Source organism: Toxotes jaculatrix, chromosome 20, assembly GCF_017976425.1.
Source record: "Toxotes jaculatrix isolate fToxJac2 chromosome 20, fToxJac2.pri, whole genome shotgun sequence".
Lineage (NCBI taxonomy): Eukaryota > Metazoa > Chordata > Actinopteri > Toxotidae > Toxotes > Toxotes jaculatrix.
In genome coordinates, this window is record NC_054413.1 from 8,988,655 (window position 1) to 9,010,131 (window position 21,477).

Genomic DNA, 21,477 nt, shown 5'->3' on the forward strand with positions numbered 1-21,477 from the left:
AAAGAAAACAACAAACAAGGAGATGCGTAAACAGTCTTCGTAGAGGCAGCAAAAGGACTGGGCTTGTCACATTTTTTTTTTGTTTGTTTTGTTTTTACATAAGGAAGAATCTTCAACACAAATGCAACACGGCATTACTCTAAAGTCTTAGGAGGGTCTCATGTCTGAATACTCCAGTTGTCTCAGTCAGTTCAGTTCAGATCATTCTTCAAATCTTTGTTTTCAAATGGCACTTCAAAAATACCAGAAAAAATGTCTTCTTCAGTTCTTATACTGCTTTCCCCTTAAGGTTCACCGACAACAACAAAAAAAAAAAAAAAAAAAGTGGTGTGTTCAGTCAGTAATGCCAAAACTACAGTGGACAAATAAATAAAACAAAGCAAATAACAGAAAATACAGCAGTAGCCAAATGAGGTATCTATGTATTGCTCTATGCCAAAAAAGAGGAATTAAAAATTAAATAAATTAAATAAAATCAGTGGTTTATCAAGATGGGAGGCAAAAGCAACAAAACATAAACAAGGTGTTAGGATCAGGTGGGGCAGTACGGCTGCAGGCCGTTAGATGCCCCACCCGGCCCCCAGTGTGTGGTGAGGCCTTGAAGCCGGGGTCAGGGGTCAGGAGGTTGAGGTGAAAGGGCACACAAGGAGTGTCAGGATTCTCTGTTTCCCTGAGGTATTTCTTTGGAGCTGGTTCCTCCTGCTGCTGTAGCTGTGTTGCCTTCTCTTCGGGCGGCAACGTCTTCTGTGTCGGTGCCGGCTGTGCTGGGTTCCGCCTCCTCGGAGACAGAGGTTTGTTCCTGCTGTAGGCCGCCCCAGCTGGCCTTGTTCAGCCCCATGTGGCCCAGCATGGTCTGAGACAGACGTGTGTCGGAGAAACGAGCCCACTCTGCAAACAGCGGCTCCGCCACATACGTCATGAAGCCTGAAGCCGGAGAGGAGGCGGCAGATGCAGATTAAGGCTAAATACCAAACACAACATGTTAATGATTGAGTACAACAAATACACAACTCAGCTTCTTACCTATTTGAATGTTGCCAACTGTGTTCGTCTCTCTGTCACAAAGTGGGCTGACTTCAAGTTTGTGCTTCTTCTCAATGTCTCCTACAGGAGTAATACATGCAGTTAATATATGAACTATGATACAACATACGTGTGTTCTACTAGAATAAACACAATAATAACAGTAAAAAGTACAAAATGAATAACAATAAGAGAAAGAGAATCAACATAAGAAAGCAGCAGAAATGAAGATAACCTTGTTGGAAGAACTCCTCCGTCACCTTCTCACTCCACTGTTTGCTCAGCTCCCAGGGTCTGCAGGGGTTACAGATGTCCGCACACTTCAGAGCCATCTGCACAGGGTGGGAATAAAGACTAAATAAGAGCCCCGCAAGACGCAAGAGTCAAGCCTGTATCGCAGGGAAGGTAACTGACCTGCAGGATGAAGTGTCGGTGGCTGGCGTTGCTCAAGCACAGGTTCTCCTGGTCCAGGTGCATGCGAAACCTGGACAAGTACTCATTCTGTCTGCTGATGTCAGTGGCCAGGATTAAGGAGCCCAACTCCCTCTCCATGTTCAGGCTGAGGTGTCAGAAAGTATATATTTAACAATTTTTTTTTTTTTATAGCACAGGCTGTCGCATCTGTTGGCATTTTCTCAATACAACTAAGCAAAGTACTTTTAAATTACTTCAATCTCTGAAATAACTATCTAGCACAGCGTGTAGCAAAGTTCTCTTTGGGGTACTTAGCAACAGTTCAGTGTCAGACTGACCGGTCCTCGGCAGGCAGATGGGAGAACAGCCCAGTCTCTCTGAGCAGGCCCACTGCTGACTTCCAGTGGTGGTTTTCCAGAACTGAGGTATTCTGTCAGTTGAAAAGGAGTTTGTATTCATAAGCACATGCATACATTCATGAGTAAGTTCTGACAGGCCATACAGTGACTGTTATGAGCCTACCCTATAGAGTGTAGCTAGATAGTGGTCAGTCTTGATGAGGAAAGGCTGGTTGACCCCGGGGTGGTCCAGGTCATGCGTGGCGGCTGCTACCAGTCCCAGCAGAATGTCATAAGAGGTCAAAGACTTGGCAAGCTGCACTCACAAAACAATAGCACAAAGATTATGATGACCGATCATTAAAATACAAACACTCCCTTGTCATGGCTAAACAAGCAACTGAGTTAACGACAGTTTCTCAAGTCAACAAAAATGTCCTGTGTGCATGTCTCACCATGGGTTCTCGCAGGTAGCAGTACATGGCCTGTGTGACATCTGCAGCGTGCACAGCGTTGTGGTAGGGGTTGTCGCTGTGGTAGTCCTCCTGGACCATGACCAGGAACCGCCAGAGTTTGACCATGTCCAGCTGGAAGAGCTCCACCAGGCCATACTGGTTCAGCAGGTGGAAGGTCAGGGTGATCAGGCCGTTTCCTGAAGAGGACAGAGGACAGATGCTTTTCATGTGACACCGTCTCTTTCGTATAAAATAATTAGATCATTAGAAACTGTTAAACTGAAATATCACCAATCTGTTATGCTCAGTGCATTCCAGGAGTTATTTTCTGTTTTTAATGTATTTTATTGGTGCCTCCACTTCACCTTCTTCTCAGTTTAAATAATTACTTGCTTGTGATTTGTCATCATTTCTCTTTCTAAAGCACTAAGCACTGTGGTCCTTTTCTCTTGTTATTGAGGTTCACAGTCAACATGTCAAGACAGGTACATGGCAGAACATATCCTGTGGCTGGAGCACATTCTGATCTCTTCAGGCTGCTGACGGTGCAGAAATGCGTATTACTTTCAATATTCTCCCTATATGAATGTTACCACGTGGTTTGAAATGAAGAAAGTGTAAAGACGTTGTTGTTGCTCTTTGTGGCTTGTAGCCAAAACCTTTAGTTCCTGTTGCTGAATTGTTTGTCAAACTGCACTGCAGCTCATTGGAAAAGATATATAACAAGTATTGCGTCCTCTTCAATAAGACCTAAGGTGTTTCTGTTTTTACGAAGTAAAATGTAGTGATTCAGTAACTGTGTTCATTTTCATACAGTGAATCCTCTGTGTTGGCCATCCAACAGATGGCACCATTGGTAACACTGATTCTAAAGCTGAGCTGATGCTCAATCCCCCCCATTACTTCTGTTATCAAGCCTTTTAAAACAACTTCTGAACAGTGTTTCAGATCATGTTTTACCTACCGTTTGTCAACCTATCGAAGAGGAAAATGTCAAAATTCCAGTTCCCGACTTTTTCCAGCATGCACTACAAGAGAGGGAAAAGAGATGCATAGAATTTGTGATGTGAGATCTCAACAAAGCAAATCGTGTATTTTGGTAAGTCTCACTAAGGTATCATTATATAAAGGTGGGTGTCATACTCTGGCCTGTCCAGTGTAGTCTTCATCGAGGATGTGGAGGGGGATCTGCTGGGGGACTCCTCGCAGCAGGCGGGATGAGTGCAGGTACCTCTGGAAGCTGAGCAGTCGGTGGACCCTCCTTTCAGGAGCAGAGCTGGCCGACGTGGACCCGCAGCCCAGCCGTGCTGCGCGCACAGACACACACACACGCAGAAATATTTTGCAAAAGATGTAACATGTGAAGCAGGCAACAAATTTTAGGACATTTATGCTCATTAGACTCAGAGAATCATTTGGGTCGTGCAAACTCGGTGGGGATCTGACACCAACACAGCGATATACAAACAGTCACTGCTGACACAGCCGCCCACTCATAAGCCTTTCGTCTGGGATCACACAGCAGACATGCTTTGTCAGTGGTCTCTCTCTCTCACTCTCTCTCACACACACACAAACACACTCACATTCACACACAAAAGCACTGTGTCTGAATAAACCGTGGCTGCAATCCGGAAACACGTCAGCATGAGGTAGGATTACTTTTGGGTTAAAATGTCAACACACACACACACACACGTGCACACACATGCACACACACTACTTCTTTGTAACTGTTTGATGTTTTAGAAAAAGGTTTCAGTGAGTTCGAAGGCGGTTAGTTTATCATACGCCTATTCACAAAGCTGCGATAAAAAGCCTCACAAGGTTTACATTACAACACACCTTGGTCCTTATCATCATGTGAAACACTGTATAAAAGCAGCGTACAGCGTACGTATTGCTGGATAGGCGCAAACTGTGTTTTGGAGTTTGATAATAGCTGGAAAGTCAAGGTAAATGACAGCGATTCATACTCACTGTGAAGAGTTCGGAAGTCGATGCACAGGTACGGGTGGGAGCTTCTTCGTTCCGGTTCAAATCCAACCTGACTTCTCACTCTCACATCTCCTAGAAGAAATCAGCACTTATTTCCTCAAGATTCATGCTGCTTGAAAAGAAAAGTGTCTGAATGTGCTAGGTCAAGTAGTATTTACAATTGTTTTGCATTACATACTGGAATTCATCTTGCTTAAGTGCCACAAGGATGGGCTTTACCACAGGACAATAAACAGAACATTATTTTAACTTACAGCTGAAACCATAGCCCCTTTTAAGCACTGGCCTTAGCCAGACAATATTTATTTATATCACAGACTGAATCTTTCATAGATGTTTCTAAAAAAGCTGAGACTGATTCTGGTTTTCCTGCAATATTCTAGGATAGATGAGAGTTTACAACTGACTAATTTACAACTCCTCATTTTACCTGAACGCCAATTTCTGTTATTTCTGTTTTATAAACAGCTTTTGTGTTTACTATCTTGCCAGCTATTTTTGTGATAAACATTTTCTGTGAAGCACTTTCTAAACCTATTTTTGTTTTAATAAGTACAATAAAAAAGTATTTATATACTATAAAAAGGTATTTACTTACAAAATTTGAGTGACTTGTCATTTTGAAGACAAAAAATTGGTTATTTTGTTGGAATTCAGCAGCAATGTATACCTGATCATCCAGATTTCAGCTTTTCAAAAGAATTAGGAAATAAATTTCTATTGACTCAGTGTGGTAAAAGCCAACATTTAGGTACTCCAAGCAAACTAAAACAAGCAAAAGATGTGATTTTGTAAATACTATTCGACCCACGTCTGGTGTATACTGTTCATATGCGGGCACAGTCACACACAAACACACAATCCCACGTCCCAGAAGAGAAAATTCAATGGACAGACAAGTCAGTCAAACAGCTGAGCATGCAATGCCATGTCAGGACAGTCTGCTCTACTATTAGTATTCAGAGCCACTGAGAGTGATCTATAGTCCATCTATGACTGTTTTTATTAGTCAGGCAGAGGAACAGGGACAGGCCAGACGGTGGCCAGCCTACATGTAGACTGCAGTCAGGAGCAGTGAGAGCATAGTGAGGTGACAAGATGGTGCTATGACACTGATGCAGTAAAATGCTAGTGTGTCATTCCAGGCAACACTCTATGTATGGCAAGACGCTATATGGCAGTTTACTGATCAAGGTGCTAAACAGTGCAATGGTATGTTGCCAGCTTGGCACTTCTGATTGTGTCAGGTGTGCATTAGAATTAAATTCAAAGCAGTCACACAGGTGTGTTCCCCCAACCAGCATGTTACTTACTTGCAAACAGCTGTTTGAATACTACACAAGCTCCTATCAAAATACCAAAAACTAAGAATTACAATTCAAGGCATAATGATGCTCAACAGTATTTTTGATAAGCTGTTTGTAAAGTTGTTGGTATGAATGTGGAGAATGTGTGAATCCATGTCAGTGGCATTTCACGTGCAAAACTAAATTATGACCAAAAAACTCTACAATTCATGCACTCCTAGGCAGTGAGTGTGTGTGTGTGTGTGTGTGTGTGTGTGTGTGTGTGTCTGTGTGTGAGTGTGTCTGTGTTTATATGCCCACATGTACATACATCTGTCACATCTGCAGATGCATGTGCTAGGGTTCAGCACGTGTGTGTGCGCTTGTGTGATTAGTGTGTTTTAAGAGTCACAGGGTCCATGTTTCCCCTGCGGTGCATTAGTGCTGGCGCTCTGGGGTGGATGTAGGTCATGTCATTATAACTGATGTGGTGAAAGCTCTGAGTCCTGCTATTTGAAAGCACATCGGCATTAACTTGGTGGACTGAACCCTGGCCCGCACAAACACCAGTCTGCATTAGCGTGCCTCTCCTCACACTCAATTTAATATAAAATCTACAGAGACAGATGCTTTATGCTGGTGACGTATGAGACTGCCTTCATACTTAGCCAAGTAAAATGATTAAAAAGCTAAAGCTCCTTCAGTCAGCTCAATAAATCGCTGTTACTGTGACTAGACACACGTGGCAGCAGTCAACTCAAGGGCACTATCAAGCTGGAGAGGAGCAAAGTATAGCAACATTATGTGAAAGCCACAGTACGCAGAATTTCAACAAAGACATTCAGTAAGCCCTAAACTGCCCCTACTCTTTAATGCTCCCTGCCTACTCACTACACTTCACAGCAGCAATCTGAAATCTATGAACGACACTGACAGGATAGCACAGCAAGCAATTCTACTTCCTTTCTTTGTTGCTGCTCTCTCCCAGCTCTCTCCCAGCCAACAGCATCAGATCTATGAATTAGGGTGGTAAAAGTTGCATGTGAAGGCACATCTGTGTGTGGTAGACTGATGTCAGGGGTACACACCCGGGCTCTAATCGCACCATTATCCCCAATAACCTTATTGATTAGGAAGCCAAGGATGATCTGGCTGCTTCCTAGATGCATCTGGCTCTAAGCCCTCCATCCTCCCATCCATTTTCTAAACTGCTTATCCTGCTTTGGGTCGCTCAGGGCAGCCCTGGGCAGCCCTGGGCAAATGGACACACACACATGCAGTATGTACACACAGACACATGTACATAAACATGAAAAAAAAAAACCACTCTGCCAGTGAACCTTTAGTCTGTTTAGGGTTCAAATGAAATCCAGTGCTCTTAACAAATCTGATCAAACTTCAAAGACATTCAACACTACAGATGCACACAACCTAAGCCTATTGTGATTGAGAGATTACCAAAAGGCCAGGGACTGAGTGGACTCTGGACGTGCACTCTAGTGCGTCCCCATCGCTTCATAATCTCTACATCCCCCTCTCCATTTCTGATTCATCCATTTCCCATCTCACTACCTTTTAAGCCATCGTGTATTAGAAATGGACATGATCATGGAGGAGATAAACCTTTTGATGTGTGGAACGTGTGTGTACGTGTGTGTCTAGTGAATATGCATGCATGTGCGTGTGCAGTGAGAGTGGGGAAACACTTACCTAGCATACGAATGTACAGTGCCGTCTGGTCGGAGCTGTCGTAGGAGATGGCCCCTCGTCTCTGAACAAACACAAAGGAACATCATCAACAACTTTTCGAGGTTTATACCAATATAATGTTGCAATTATATTACCACACCAACGTAACTCGTCCCACCGGTGGCCGTTATGCCCTAAATTATCACAACCTCATTTCACCCAAACACACACCTCAATAACACAAAGTACGGGCAATTTTTAATGTATTTAAAGAGCTTGATAAATGGAAGGTGCTGTAATGTGGTGCTGCTGTTGGTTCTAATCTTCTGTGTGTGTGTGTGTGTACATAAACTCTTACCCTGATAAACATGTTCCAGCTCCATATCATCAGCCTGATATGGCACTTACACTGCTGCTATCAGTCATGTGAGAAACACACGCGTTATGTGGACACACACACACACACACACGCACACGCACACACACACACAGCATTTCCCATATTCAGAGATTATCTTGGGTCCCTTCTACACAGATCTGCCATCAACAAAGTTTTCAGTGACATTTTTACTTCCCTTTAAAAGTCCGCCTCAAAATACAGGGGAATATTCAGAACGATTAAAGAGTATATGTTGACAATATTACTTCCCTAATTTGACGTCAGCAGGTGAAGATAATTTGAATAAATTTGAATTCATATTTGAATTGACTTTAGTGGAACTGACAGCCATGACAGCTGCGGCCTTACAACTCCCCATTCCTCAACAGCAGAGTATTTGATAAATTCTTATAAAAATGTTTTAATTATAAACATCATCAAGTCTAAATTTCCTCCCTTACAAGATCTGAAAATGTGACAGCCTAAACTCAAAACTTGTGGTAGACAATCACAAGCAGACTTTGTCTAAAAAGTAGCTAAAAGGAGTGTTGACTTGTCCACCAAGTTTAGTGACCATCTGCAAACAGTTTACTCATTCAAAGCTGATCGTAATCTAGATGTGGACATTTGATTTTGATTTTCTCTTTAACTATATGTGCTGAGGAAACACAAATAGATAAGAAACTGGCTGAAAGTGAAGCCAAATCATTGTAAGCATGCCATGTCAATCTTGGAGAGTGAACTGGAGAGGTGAGTAACTTTGTGGTTTCCAGTGTTGTGCAACTATGTTTAACTGTTTCTTAGTGATAAACGCTGCTCATAAAAAACTGCAGAGTGATTATTTAAGAGTATTCGTCACCTCGTGGAACTGTTTATCTTTATAAACCTATTAAAATACTTTGTAGATCCCAATATTGTGTTTGAGATTTAGTCATCTCCTACCATGCTCTACATAAAACGTGTTTGAACCAACGTGAATCAGGTGTCAAGACTGAGTTTTTACAAACCTACTTTACAAGAAAACCATAAAAAAAAGGTCCTCCAAGGATCAGGACAGGCCAAAATAGCCATGATTCCCTTTCAATATGAGGTCATCTATTCTCAGTGCCATTCTTGTGCTATAAAAATACATTACCTACATGATGGTTTGTGATCATGGTTGTTCAAGGCCAGGGAGGGCAGGGATGTCCAGGTTGATGCAAACTTTGTGGCAAAAATTCCTACTGGTGCAGCATTTTTACTGTTTATATCATTCCCCCCTGAGCACTGCATAATATTTAAACTAAAATGAACTGCTGCTTTAAGATCAGGACTTCCATTCTAATAACACTATAACTTCCAGCAAATGAAGTTTGTAAGTTGCCTGTTTCATCTGCACTTGAGTCTGCAAAACCACTTAGTGCCAACAGTATCCCTCACCAAGAGGCAGCTGCAGCAGCAAGAGTCACTAGCACAGTGGTAGTTGTAGCAAGTACAACAGCGGTTTCTGCATATTTGCTATGTCGACAGACAGCTGCTGTGGGTTACACTGAGGTGTTGGCTCACCTCTCTATGCACTCCACATATCCTGGCCTCCCTCCAGGCCGGCTCTCCACTCTCCCTTCTGGGGCTACCCTGGTCTAGGGTTACCCATTCCACAGGGAGCTTGCATGACTGGTCAGCTGGCTCACTGACTGACAAGCTGCCAGACTGATGGACTGGCTGTATAGTAGTAAAGATTGTTTAAGAAACGGACTGGTGTTTGGCCCAGTGACAGCCAAGTTGCTGACTTGCTGGCTGACTGAATAACAAAGGGGCCGAATGGACAGATAGCTCTTAGTTAACTCTGGCCCTCCAGCACCAACCAGTCTGCAGGTGAACCCTATCCACTCTACAAAGAAAGCCAAAAAGTCATAACTCCACACATTTTGAAAGGTTGGAAAGTTATTTCTATAAACTAAAAATAAACTGATGAAAAAATGATGAAAATATAGAAACAACTATCTGTATTCTGGAACTACTTAATGACAACCGTCAACCAGTCACACCACAAACACAAGCAAACACAAATGTGCGTGCTTGTATACTCATTACTTCATATGCTTAGGATTACAATGAATCTCCTTCACACACACATACACACCTGACACTGTCTGTCCTCTAAGCTCATGACACCCGCCAATCCAAAGCTAATATTTTACCGGCTAGCAAACAGCTTGACTCAGGGTGGGTAATCTGCAAAGCTGTATTTTAGTGTCAACAGGCCTCTGTGTTTACACACAGCACCAGTGGTTAGTGTGAGCATTATAGATTGTGTGTATGTATGCACGGGCAGTGTGTGTCAGATTTTGTGTGTATGTGTGCAGGTGTGTAAGGGGGGGTGGTATCGCCTGAAACATGTGTGGGAACTGTATTAACACTGACTCTAGGGCTGGGAATGGAAGAGTGACCACCCCTGCCAACACTTGCCCAAACAAACCTTTAGGCCAGAGGTTGAAGCAAACACACACACACACACTCTCTCTCTTACTGGGGCAGCCACTGGTTGGCACTTAAGTGCATGTGCTCCCTTGTGAGCTGTAAGAAGGAGGCGGCAGAGAAAACACTCTGTCAATGTCACATTCCCACTGTGAACGGAGGAGAAAGTCACATTTTACCCTTGAAATGGCCAGCTCACAACACACACCCCTGCCATGCCTTGCAGTGAGAACACATACACAAAACCACACACCCGTGGTCCTGTCATGGTCCAACATTTTCAGTCCTTTTCTCAGCTGTGTGTTTTTGGTATTTATGCTTCACAGCTGAGGGTGATGGGAAATAAGGGAGACAGAGATGCAGGATCTCAACGGACTTAATGTCACAGATGCACAATTCATTTATTAAAGCTGACTGCTGTTCTTTGCATATGCTTATCAGAAATTTCAGTCACTTGAAATATTAAGACTGTAGCCCAAAATCTCCTTTTTAAAATGTCTGTCTAAAGTTTTTCACACTGCTTTTTGTATATTAGCATCATTTGACATCAGAAGTAGGTAGATTCAATTTTGTTTCATTATGAAAGTCACAAGACTGTTTTGGATTTTTTTAGAAATAGTATGTTGTGTGTGCATTTTATTTCATCCTCAGAGGAGGATGTTTACAGCATTTTTAGTAAGGCTGACCAGAGACAGACAAAATATAGGCAGGCTAAGTTGATGTCACAGTAAGCTGACTTGCTCATTATGTCTATTTCATGAAAGAAACTAGAGAGATCTCAACACTAAAACCCTTCCACGGGGCAGTTAGCTACTGGAAAGGTTTGACTGTGAAGCAGCTACAGGAGGTTTTGACTCGGTCACAGAAAACACTGATTGTTTCTGCTCTGTGGGTAAAGACAGTTAAGAAAATGTACTGGATACACATAGACAGACAACAGACACAGAGGAAGTGAATCTCAATTCTCCAACTAGAAACATGGGTGGTACAATGCCCATATCACAAGTTCTGATCAAGGTTTCTTACAGGTGTGTCACAGCAAAGGTATCCAGCTTAATGGACATCTGCCAGCTGATCATAGACTGATTGAAGAAAAGAACAGATAAACCCCAAAGACATCATCAACTGGTTTCTCGTGAGATATTTGAAGCTTGGATCTGTGCTTACATATATTTCAATTATAAGAATCATAAACAAGAAAGCATCCTAACTTTAGGATGTCTGGATGGAGCTGCACAAAAAATAATGTGAGACATCTGTTAATCAAGCAAGCGCACTCAAACTAGCCTTAAATACCTCCTCAGATTGCCCACCAGGGCATACATAGACAAGAACTGAAACTGAGAAAGTAAATTTTGTAGGAAAAACTTTTTTACTTCAAGACAGGAACTGTTGGGATTAAGTTCTTGGCACAAAGCATCTAGTGGCCAATAGAGAACGTACGGCTTTAGGGACTTGTGCTTTGGTTTCACTGCTGAGCCTTCCTGGCTGCCACTTTGCATTTGACCCACAGCCTCTGGCATCAAACAATGCAGGGCTGGGATTAAAATTTCTAGCAGTCTATTGTCCTATGGACTTTTTTCAGTTCGGGCTCATGCAAAACTGCGGTGTAAAGGGAAAATAAGCAGGAAAATAAGGATAACTTTATGACATCCAGAAATACAATGCGTCCTTTGTAAAAAAAAAACCTCTGCTTGCCCCATGCATTATTATTTCACAGAGGAATATACATGTATACATATATAAAAAGTCACATCAAATCACATATGTAGCTCTGAGGTACACAGTTAATTGCTAATTACTGCTGGGATATTTTTCAGGAAAAAATATTGGATTTACAGCCGTAAGAAGTACCAAAATTGATTCAGGCAAACTTGTCGAAATGTATTGCAAAGGCATTGTAAATACTTTTAACTGGTTAACAATGTACAAAATTGGTTGCAGACTTCTGTTTACTTCCATGAAGCTTTATTAATTTTAACTTAAACTCTACTCTTATTTTTGTGGAACATATGGAAACATGTCATCTACTTTGGGTGCCTTTACTTGCGGTCTATTGCTGTTTGCTTGCAGCAGTTTGAGATCAGGCCAAATCCAGTTTTGTTTGGAGTCTGTTTAGTGTGCTCCCTGCAATTCCACACAAGTGTGTTTACATATGGTTCAGTTTCTTATTTCAGCTTAGTCTTGCTCCCTGGGGTCATGACACTCAGCTTTCTGAGGTCAGGAGGTCACGTGATGTCTAAACTTTTGACAGTGTGAGTAACCCCAGGGCTTCAATGTTTGTCATTTTCAGACTCCTACAGTTAAATAGATGATAACATCACAAAGGTTCAGAAATGTGAATTCAAGTGACCTCACTGGAATCTGGTGAAATTCTGTCAGTAAAGGTGAGCTGAATATCTGCTTTTTGTTCCCATGAATGTTTGCTCAGAACAAACAGACTAATGCAGCGTGTCTGCGTGTTTGAAATCAAAAGGCTCTGGCTGAGCTGCAAGAAGTCAAATTCAAAACAGCTCAGTGCCTTTTTCAAACATGCACTCGTCATCACAGCATTGTGATTGAGCTGATATTGTAGTCTTGCGTCCTTTGTATGGTATTCAATGGTCCAGTGCACGGTGCAGCATTCTCACACTTCCTTGTTTCAAACACAGACATAAAACCTTCCTTTATTATGCCATTTGGCTTTAAGATTGGGTTTTAGCTGAAGACAGGCCTATTGCATAGTCAGTAAGTCAACTGGGGCCAAGCAAATGAGGAAGCCAGCAGTATTCTTATAAACTGACATATCAGAGACAAAACAGTGCACACACGCACAACACACACACATTTAATTCCCGAGATAAAAGCAGCAGGACTCAGCACGGTTTCATAAACTGAAAGCTTCCTTCTGAGTTATGACCTCTTGCAGCGCTGTGCTGTGTGGGACGGCACATTCCAGTATCTGAGTGCTAGGCCATAAATGTGGACAGGTTTGGAGTGAGTGAGTATGTGCGCGCGTTTGTGCACCAACCGCTGCATACACAAAAGCCCTAGATGGAGTCTACCTGTTGTAAGAGTGTTTTATGAGAACACTGTCCACTCTGACACACTCCAGCTGCAGTGAGTGTTTGAGAGAGGGCTGCTGGTTTGAGGAGAGGCCTGGGGTGAATTGGCCCGATGCCTTAATTTGTGAATGACAGCGGAGGGTTGTCGCCAAAGACCGAAGCAGCATGCTTGCCGAGCAGTAATATTTCTGCAGCCAATGTTTTTTTATTTTTTTTTATTTTTTTACTGCCAGGTAAAGTGTCATGAAATGATTTAAGCCTTCTTTACACAGAGAGCTTTAAGGGGCCTTGTATAAATGTGCTTTTAGCGGGTGCTCTATGAAACAAGTAGAGGTAGGGGGTGGGGGAAGGGAGAGACTTGCTCCATATTCTCAGAAGCTGTCTACCCTGCGCAGGAATTTCATTCATTTCAAACATCATCCCCAGGCTCTAATTGCTTCTCTGGGCCAGCTTAATGCCCCCCTTCTTGGAAATCTTAACCTTCTGAGGAGACCAAACAAACCCCCGGTCTCTAACCAGTGCATCTGTGTACAATCATTTGGGGGTTTAAAACTAGTAACAATGGTAAGTAGATTCTCCCCTCCAGTATAGGCTCATCTCATATGTCTATAGGACAACAGTAAATATGATTAATATTCAGCCAGAGCAGTTGGGCCCTGACATTGTGTCCGTTACTGTGTTGATGTGTGGAACCACATTCTCACGGCCGATTGCACCCGACACTGCAGCACAAAAACAGAGTGGTCATGTGATGAGAGGGGCCCCTTACAGAGAGAGACAGACAGGCAGAGAAGCAGAGAGAACGTGCATGTTTAAATGAAGACAAGGTGTACGGTTTGGCTCCAGTATATTTACTAAATGTGACACATCCTCACTTAGTAACAAACAGTACCATGCTTTCCAGCTCGTTCGTGCAAATTTCTGAGAAAACACGACTTTTGGCTGTGCAAGGGTTAAAGTTTTTGTGAAAGGTTGTGAAACACTAGGCTCAGAGTCTGAACGGCTCCTTCAGCATTCTTACCACATCCTGAAACGACGTCAATCCGATGGCACTGCGCAGAAAAAAAAAAAAACCTTATCGGTTCAGTTAAAATCAACAAAGTAACTCCCTCAGAAAGAAGCACTGTAGTGTATTTCTTATCAAGCTCAGCACAGAAACATCTACAGTGAAGATGAAACAAGCGGTGCTATCTCAAACCCTTATGTACAGGCCTATCATCATCTCCTGTTCCTAAAATGAGAAGGAGTCGATCTAGGGTCAGTGGCTAACGTACTCTTGATGGTATCTCTGGCTGTAATGTGATGGACTTAGATGACAGCAGATCAGTGTTTCCAGTCTGAGCCGCCTTCCTCCCATTATCACCAAAAGCCATGTGACTACTGAGACCGCATCAATATCGTGCATCTGTTCATTGATTCTTGTATCTCTGTTGGATTTTCTTCTCTGAAAATAGTTGTCAATTACACAGCTTCATCAGAACGTGAGTGTGAGTGTGTTACGAGTACCAAATCATGACAGCCACCCACATGGCATTAGAAATTTGCCATGTGCAGTGGCTGAGTTGTGTGCAGTAATGCCAAGTAACCTTTATCCACAAATACATGTGTGATTTATAGTTTACCACACAAACCTTTGCTATGTTCTACTCCTTGTCTCATATTCCTAGTCCTTTAATTCTGCACCAATCTCATCTCAGTGCTGTTTACCCTTCACTCCAGAGAAGCCAGAGGGTTTCCAGCATGCATCACTATATACAAGCAAAATTCAAATCATCTTCCACCTCACTTTGAGGAATTAATCAATGAGCAGCCAACATGCATTGTAATAAAAACAATAGAGGCATTGTAATAGATAAATGAGCCCATTTATTTAATGCCGTTGCTTTTTTCAACGCCTCTTCAACAGCATATTCACACCCAATCATAAGCATTCCATGGCCACAGAGTGACATATTCTTCTGAGACTCTGTCGTGTCCTCAACCCTACTCTTTCGCCCTCTGTTTACAAGAGGAAATGTCTTCATCTGCGAGGGAAGGGGAGGGGGGTAGAGGAGAAAGAGAAAGAAAGAGGGGAGCTTGTGAGTGAGCAGAACAAGATAGCCAGAGAAAGAAAAGAGACTGAGACTCCGGCCATCTGTGAGTCTGGCAACAAGCCAAACCACTGCCCACAGAGCCCAGGCACATGCCTAACTGCCTCTTTCTGCAATGGTAGTCCAGCCCTGCTTCCACAAACAACAGGCCTGTGGAACCACACACAAAAACACAGCCGCCACCAAGGACAAATGCACCCTTATGGTCATAAATAGGGCCCGAAACACAATATTTGTAGAAGTGTAATTGCTCTGTGACAAAGGCTGACTGACACTGCTGTATGTTTGCATGCATGTTCACCTAGTTCTGCCAATGTTCAGGAGGAAAAAAGGACAAATGACTATGTCAGAAGGTATTTATGTTGAATTACTGAGCCCCTCGCTGTCGCTGTCTTATTTTTGCACAAAGCATAGATGTGTTTGTAAACCTTGTCCGATTTAATGATGTCTCCACAAAAAGGACATGCAGATCATTATTGTTTCACAGGAAACTCACTTAACACAACAAAGTGCACTGCTTGTTGGAAATGACCCTTTTTTTCACACAAAGGAGCACAATAACAGCACATCGCACACCTGCCGATTGAAAATGAACTCTGGCCCACTTGAGAAATCAACTGGTGAACCTGAACAAGAGACACAATAGCCTTGCACTTGTGTTTGTATGCAGAGGATGAGCAACATAGAATTTATGCCAAGATTTTCTCCATTTTGGCATAAGGGCCAGCCAGGGATCCCTCCTTTGGACTGCAGTCTCAGATGCAAGGGCCAAGAACCACCAAGGTTCAGGAGAGCTCCAGGGCCTTGGATTAATTTTATATGTCTTCCTAACTAAGTTACAGAGTGATGATGGAGTGACGAGATCATAAGTGCAAGTATGGAACAAATAGATGGAGAAACAGCTGAACTGATGGTCACAAAAAGGTCCTGTCCAGCCACTTTATCCAACATTTCATGACATCTCTTTAAAAATTAACAACCCAGTGAATAAAAGACCACTGAGGATGAGCAACACTGAGAGCCTTTGATAGCCAAACTATGCTATGGAAGGCTGTGCATTAGTCTTTGACGAAGCTGCCTGTGATGGTGTGGTAAGTTCAAAGCGGACACACATGGGTGGCTATGTGGAGCAGGGTCCTCCACAAAGCTCTAATGGACAGCCCATTGAAGAGGTCACTCACACAGTCAAACACAGTGACTTGCTGCTTAGTTCATGTGTTGGGAGACGCAATGCAATGCTCTGGAAGCTTTTGTTCATGAGAGCTAGTGGGACGTGACCCAAAGAGATGAGAATACATTGTATTGCCTTTGTGCAAAACTACTGAAGCAATAGTAAGGATGATTTTTCATTTTAAAAACCACAGTGACAAAAGAGTTCATTGACTCATGACTTGATGTGCAACTTTTCTCTGAGGTTGCAGGCACGTGTGTTACAGTTAGTTAAGCAAGTGTACTGGACAACAGCCTAATGGATGGTTTATCTTCTGAGACACATGCTCAAACACAACAGTGACTCAGTGCTTGGCTAATGCATTGAGGATGCATTGTACTGTTATTCCAGTTTTTCCTGTGTACATGGGAGTCAAGCAAAACGTGACCCCACAACATGAAGACCGCTTTTGTGGCCTACCTCTTCTGTCACCACGGAGCAGAAATATTGAGGCAGGCTTACCAGAGTTCAAGACTCTGAGAAAGCAGGAAGTTCAAGTATGACTCAATTATTATGTTTCAATGTGTCAAGGGATGTTAATATAAATATCAGTGAGGCACGTTCCTTCTGACAAATGTAGCAAGTCCCAGGAGTAAACTGGTATACTTTAGGCATCATGCTGTCAGTGCTGGCTAAAGTGTAACCCAAGAGGGCCTTTATCTGTACGCAACATGCACAAATGCAAATTGGTTTCAGAAGATGGTTTGGTGGTGTGTGTTTTAGGTCCCAGAGATAAGAAAATGTTGCGTGCATCTGTGCAAGTGAGTGTTCACTGTATGTGTTCGGGCCTAGACATCCAGCAACCACCTGCAAGATTCCTGTGGATTATTCATATATTTGTTTAAAAAAAAAAAAAAAAAAAAAGGGGTGGGGGTGGGGGTGCCGGTTTCAAGGCCTGTGCTATTCCCAGAGCCAAACCCACGGTGGCTAAATGATACAAAAATGAAGATAAGTTAAAGCATTTTTAATTTCTTTACCTGTGACAGCTGTCTTGGATCAGGAGCCCCGAAGAGAGATGAGCTGGAGCTGAAACTAATGGCTCCCCTCCGGCTGAGGACATGCTTGGGAACCGGCCTGTCTAGAGGCAAAACCGGCAGCTGATAACATACTTCCATTGAATAGTCGGGGCTGGATCCGGATCAAAAATATTTCAAAAAAAATCAAAGATATAATGAAAAAGATAACAAATGCAATGCGAAAATAGATGACTGGTGAATTAGAAAATCTCCCCAAGCCGAAAGAAATCTTTCAATATTGTGGAAACGATCTGCTATCGAGCTGCAAAGTATTTCTGTTCATTATGAGCGACTCAAAACTTGTCCAGATCGCCTTCATTGATGCTGCGTCTTCTCTACCTCCACCGTTTCGCCTCCTTTGGTGTCATTCTGTGGGAAAAATTTCATGCTGTTGTTGCATTCGCTCCTTTCCTTCTCATTTTACTCAAATCCGGGCCCACGGACGACGAGACCTTCTTGTCATTTTCTGGGTCTTTATGAAAACGCTTCCTCATTTTCAAAGCACAAAAAAACGTCCGCTCATTTGCGTTTCGTGGCGTTTACAGATCCGCATATCACATATCCCGAAATGAAAACAAAAGGCACGACCACTTCCAAAAAATGTCATCAACATATCATATTGTATGCAACACCGGCGGATGAAGTGAGGCAGCTCCAGGATGTGAGACCTTGTCAGCCGCGGCCGGGAGGTTTTCTCTCATTCAGACGTACACCGTTAGCGAAATATAATCAACATGTAGGGCTTTTCCGTCTCTTTTCAGAAGCTGCATGATGAAGTAGCAGTTGTCTAATTCACCGCTGACCGTAAAGCAGAAAGTGTCTGGCTCAGAGAGGGGAACCCCGACGTTCATCTCATTCACTGCGAATCCGGTGGATTTAAAGGACACGTAATGGCACGAAACGCAAAACTATCAACCGAACAACGACAAATTTACAACCTAAAGTGTGTTTATTTCCCTACAACTACCTATCTATCGCCCTAAACATTAGCCTACTGTATGGTTTTAAAGCGCACACACCACCTGCCAGAGATGGTGCTGTTGGAGCGAGCAAAAAAAAAAAAAAAAACGCCCTTGTCTGAACTCGACCAACGGCGTGAAGGCACCGATTGTAACCTAAACGCTGATTGGACAACGTCGCTTAGAAGCTATAAAACGACTTTTAGGATTAGCCATGCGGCCAGAGGCGATCCCAAGACCTATATGAGCAGTCGTTTGCAGACGGCGTGGACTTTCTCAAGGGTATTCCTCCACAACGGGGCTTGCCCTGCAGCGGTGCACATCATTGCCTGTGATTACCTTCCTCTCATGACTCATACTACTTGGGAGCTGAGACTCACCGGGAGTTTGCAATACAGCCTAGGAAATACAGCAAAATGTTGCAGCTCTCTTAGGCTGAGGCAATTTACTCCATATGACTTCATGTGGTGACTCAAAACACATGCAGACTGTACTGTAAAGTAGACTCTGAATTACTCGTCCTATTGTCATCATGCACTGTTTGGGTTTAATCTGTCTGCACCAAAATGCTTCTGAGATACTGGCCTATTGATTTTTTTTTTTGCAAGATAGGGTGAATCTAACCTTAAACTGCAGCCGAGTGAATCAAATAATTCTCCAAGAAAAACACATTGTCTTCCAAAAAAAACACAAAACACAAAAGCATTAAGGCACCAGAACATGAACATTTTCACTGGAGGTTTCTGTGCCATACCCATGTGCTGCAGGACAATAGAAGTGCCATGGCAACAGTCAGGCCCAGTGCCAATGGAGGCATAATCCCCTCCCTCCCCATTTCCATGGGTCTGAATGTAGTTCCTCACAATCATGCCCCCTACAAAGAGGTCCTGCATCTTTTCCAGGCAACTAAGGCAACACTGCTAAACAGAACAACAAATGTGTCCTTTGACAGTGGCAGGGGTGGAAAGAGTGCTAGAATAGCCAACTCAACAAGAGGTATACTGTGATCTGACCTCAATTTTATGTACGGTGAAGCTATTGTGTTTGAAACCACAAATGTAGCTGTTTAAACTGGGTAAAAGTCAACACTAACAGTTCCTCAGTCACATATGTTCACCTAAAAGGTAAATGTAGTATTCAGACTGAAAGCATGTCACAACTTATGCCGTACCGCACAAATCCTCACCAATTCCTGCCAAGTAGTGAAGTAAACATCTTGAGCAGATTTTTGGGGAGAATTTCTTTAAGGGAAAACAGGATCACTCAAACTTGTATCTAATATCTTCCTAAAATAGCCATTACTGTCGCCCTTCTTAGCAGCCTTTGTCTTTGCAAGTTTGAGCAGAATGCTTAATAAAAATAACTGCATTAATATGAAAGTTGAATGCATTTAAAGAAGTCCAAGTAGGTGCAAAAAGCTTCGCAATGACTGTACTTCTAGCTAATTACTTTACACCCTGGATGGCGTAACGACTTATTGCACTCTAAAACCATTTAATTTGCTGCTATTTTTCCTGTGTTAGTGTAAGTGACTAACTTATCACATCTTGATTTTTTTTTAAAGGTATTTGCTGCCAAACAGAAAAGAGAAGGTCAACCACACATGGGTGGTACTGTTTTCGCATTCACAGTTTACAAACCAGTTGTTGCCAGACAACACTGAAACTGCTTGATCTGGTATATGACTACGTCAATAGTACGTCACAAGTGTGTGCACAGGACAGCACATATTTTACACTCACTTCTCTAAGTGTACATGTGGGAAAAGGATTTGGGAGGCATTTCTGTTAATTAATTTCTTCCTCTTATCCCCCCCCCCCCCCTTTTTTTTGACACATTCACACATACATGCAAACTAACACGCACCATGCACACACACCTTTGTAGTAGGGCAGGTGTGTTTAACTACTCTAGCATCAGCCTCAGGAGCCTCAGTAAAACAGGTGAGCTGCATACCTGCTGATTCCCCTTGAGGTATGTGCTTGAGACCCCCAATGCTCCACTCCTCCTGACTTTAGTCTCGCTGAGAGCTCTCTGGAGATAGACTGCAATCCACCGTGGTGTCCCTAATTGATTTACCTGCTACCTTCTGACGACACCGTGTGCATCACTGGACTTATTAGCTATCGCTTCATTGCCCATGCAGCAGTTTTACACCTGTAATGCTCTTTGACATATAAATTCTATATGCACATCTATAAACACACACACCACCACACATTAACACACACGCACATGCATGTGCACCGTCCTGATTTCTGATGTTTTAAAATTTTATGTGACATAACTGCACATTCTCTTTAAATGACTGTCCAGAATTTTTCGCCACTAATTATTTACCTTTTCCTCCCAATTATTAAGTCCATTTACAACTGGTATCTCACTTGTATTGAAATGGATTACTATTTTCATCATGATGAACTGAAAAAAATAAACAACATCTCTGTACTGCAGTATACTTTTATATTAGATGCCATTACAAACACATTAAAATGTATTGTTGTGTATGTGGAGCCATCTTGTGGTGAAAAAGAGCCCTTCCGTGGACAGTGTGGCTCAAAAATTAATTTAAAAATATCTCAATTTACTCTGAAAGAGAAGGGTTTTAGCTTAGTTTGTGATCAGAGGATATTAATTGTGCAGTGAAACAGGTTAGGTTTATAATGGGCAAATATTCTCCTATATCCTGAGAGCTACACTATATAATGCCTGCCAAATACAAACATGTCTCAAACCTGACACATCTTTGTGCTTAACACTGTGCTAAAGCTTTCCTGTACTTGAATATGTGCTGTGAGGAAAAGTATGTGGTGCTAGTGTAAAATAAGTCCACAAGTGTTAAACATAATGCCTGAGTCCTAGATAGCACCAATGTGTGACAGCTTAATTTGTTATTTATGTGTTAGTGAGGTGACAAATCTCATTTCAGTCCACACTATTCATACATGCTAAAAAAGAGTATGAATCATAAGATCTAAATGTAACAGCATAACCCCAAGTACAATGAAAGCCCTGTGTGGTGACGACTGCAATGATGTCAGTGAGTGCATCTACTGGACATAGCCTGGCCCCTTTCTACCACTAGATAGCAGCCTTTTACTGTGTTAAAGGCCAGCTCG

The 21,477-nt window shown here is 42.6% G+C and overlaps 1 protein-coding gene across 4 annotated transcripts; it reads right to left on the minus strand.

Annotated features, from left to right (window-relative positions):
• pde7a (phosphodiesterase 7A) lies at nucleotides 1-18,407 on the minus strand. 4 transcript variants are annotated; one of them, XM_041065933.1, is made up of 13 exons: nucleotides 17,361-18,407; nucleotides 7,225-7,285; nucleotides 5,542-5,574; nucleotides 4,211-4,297; nucleotides 3,374-3,537; nucleotides 3,195-3,258; nucleotides 2,231-2,427; nucleotides 1,960-2,091; nucleotides 1,776-1,867; nucleotides 1,438-1,582; nucleotides 1,259-1,355; nucleotides 1,024-1,104; nucleotides 1-924 (listed from the first exon to the last, which is right to left on the minus strand). In XM_041065933.1, exons 1-13 carry the CDS (start codon nucleotides 17,496-17,498, stop codon nucleotides 653-655), a joined length of 1,563 nt encoding a protein of 520 aa, XP_040921867.1. In that variant the 5' UTR covers nucleotides 17,499-18,407; the 3' UTR covers nucleotides 1-652. The 4 variants fall into 4 exon arrangements, with proteins under 4 accessions (XP_040921867.1, XP_040921866.1, XP_040921869.1 ...); XM_041065932.1 differs by having other exon boundaries at nucleotides 4,211-4,300; XM_041065935.1 differs by lacking the exon at nucleotides 5,542-5,574.
• Nucleotides 18,408-21,477: the final 3,070 nt, after the last annotated feature.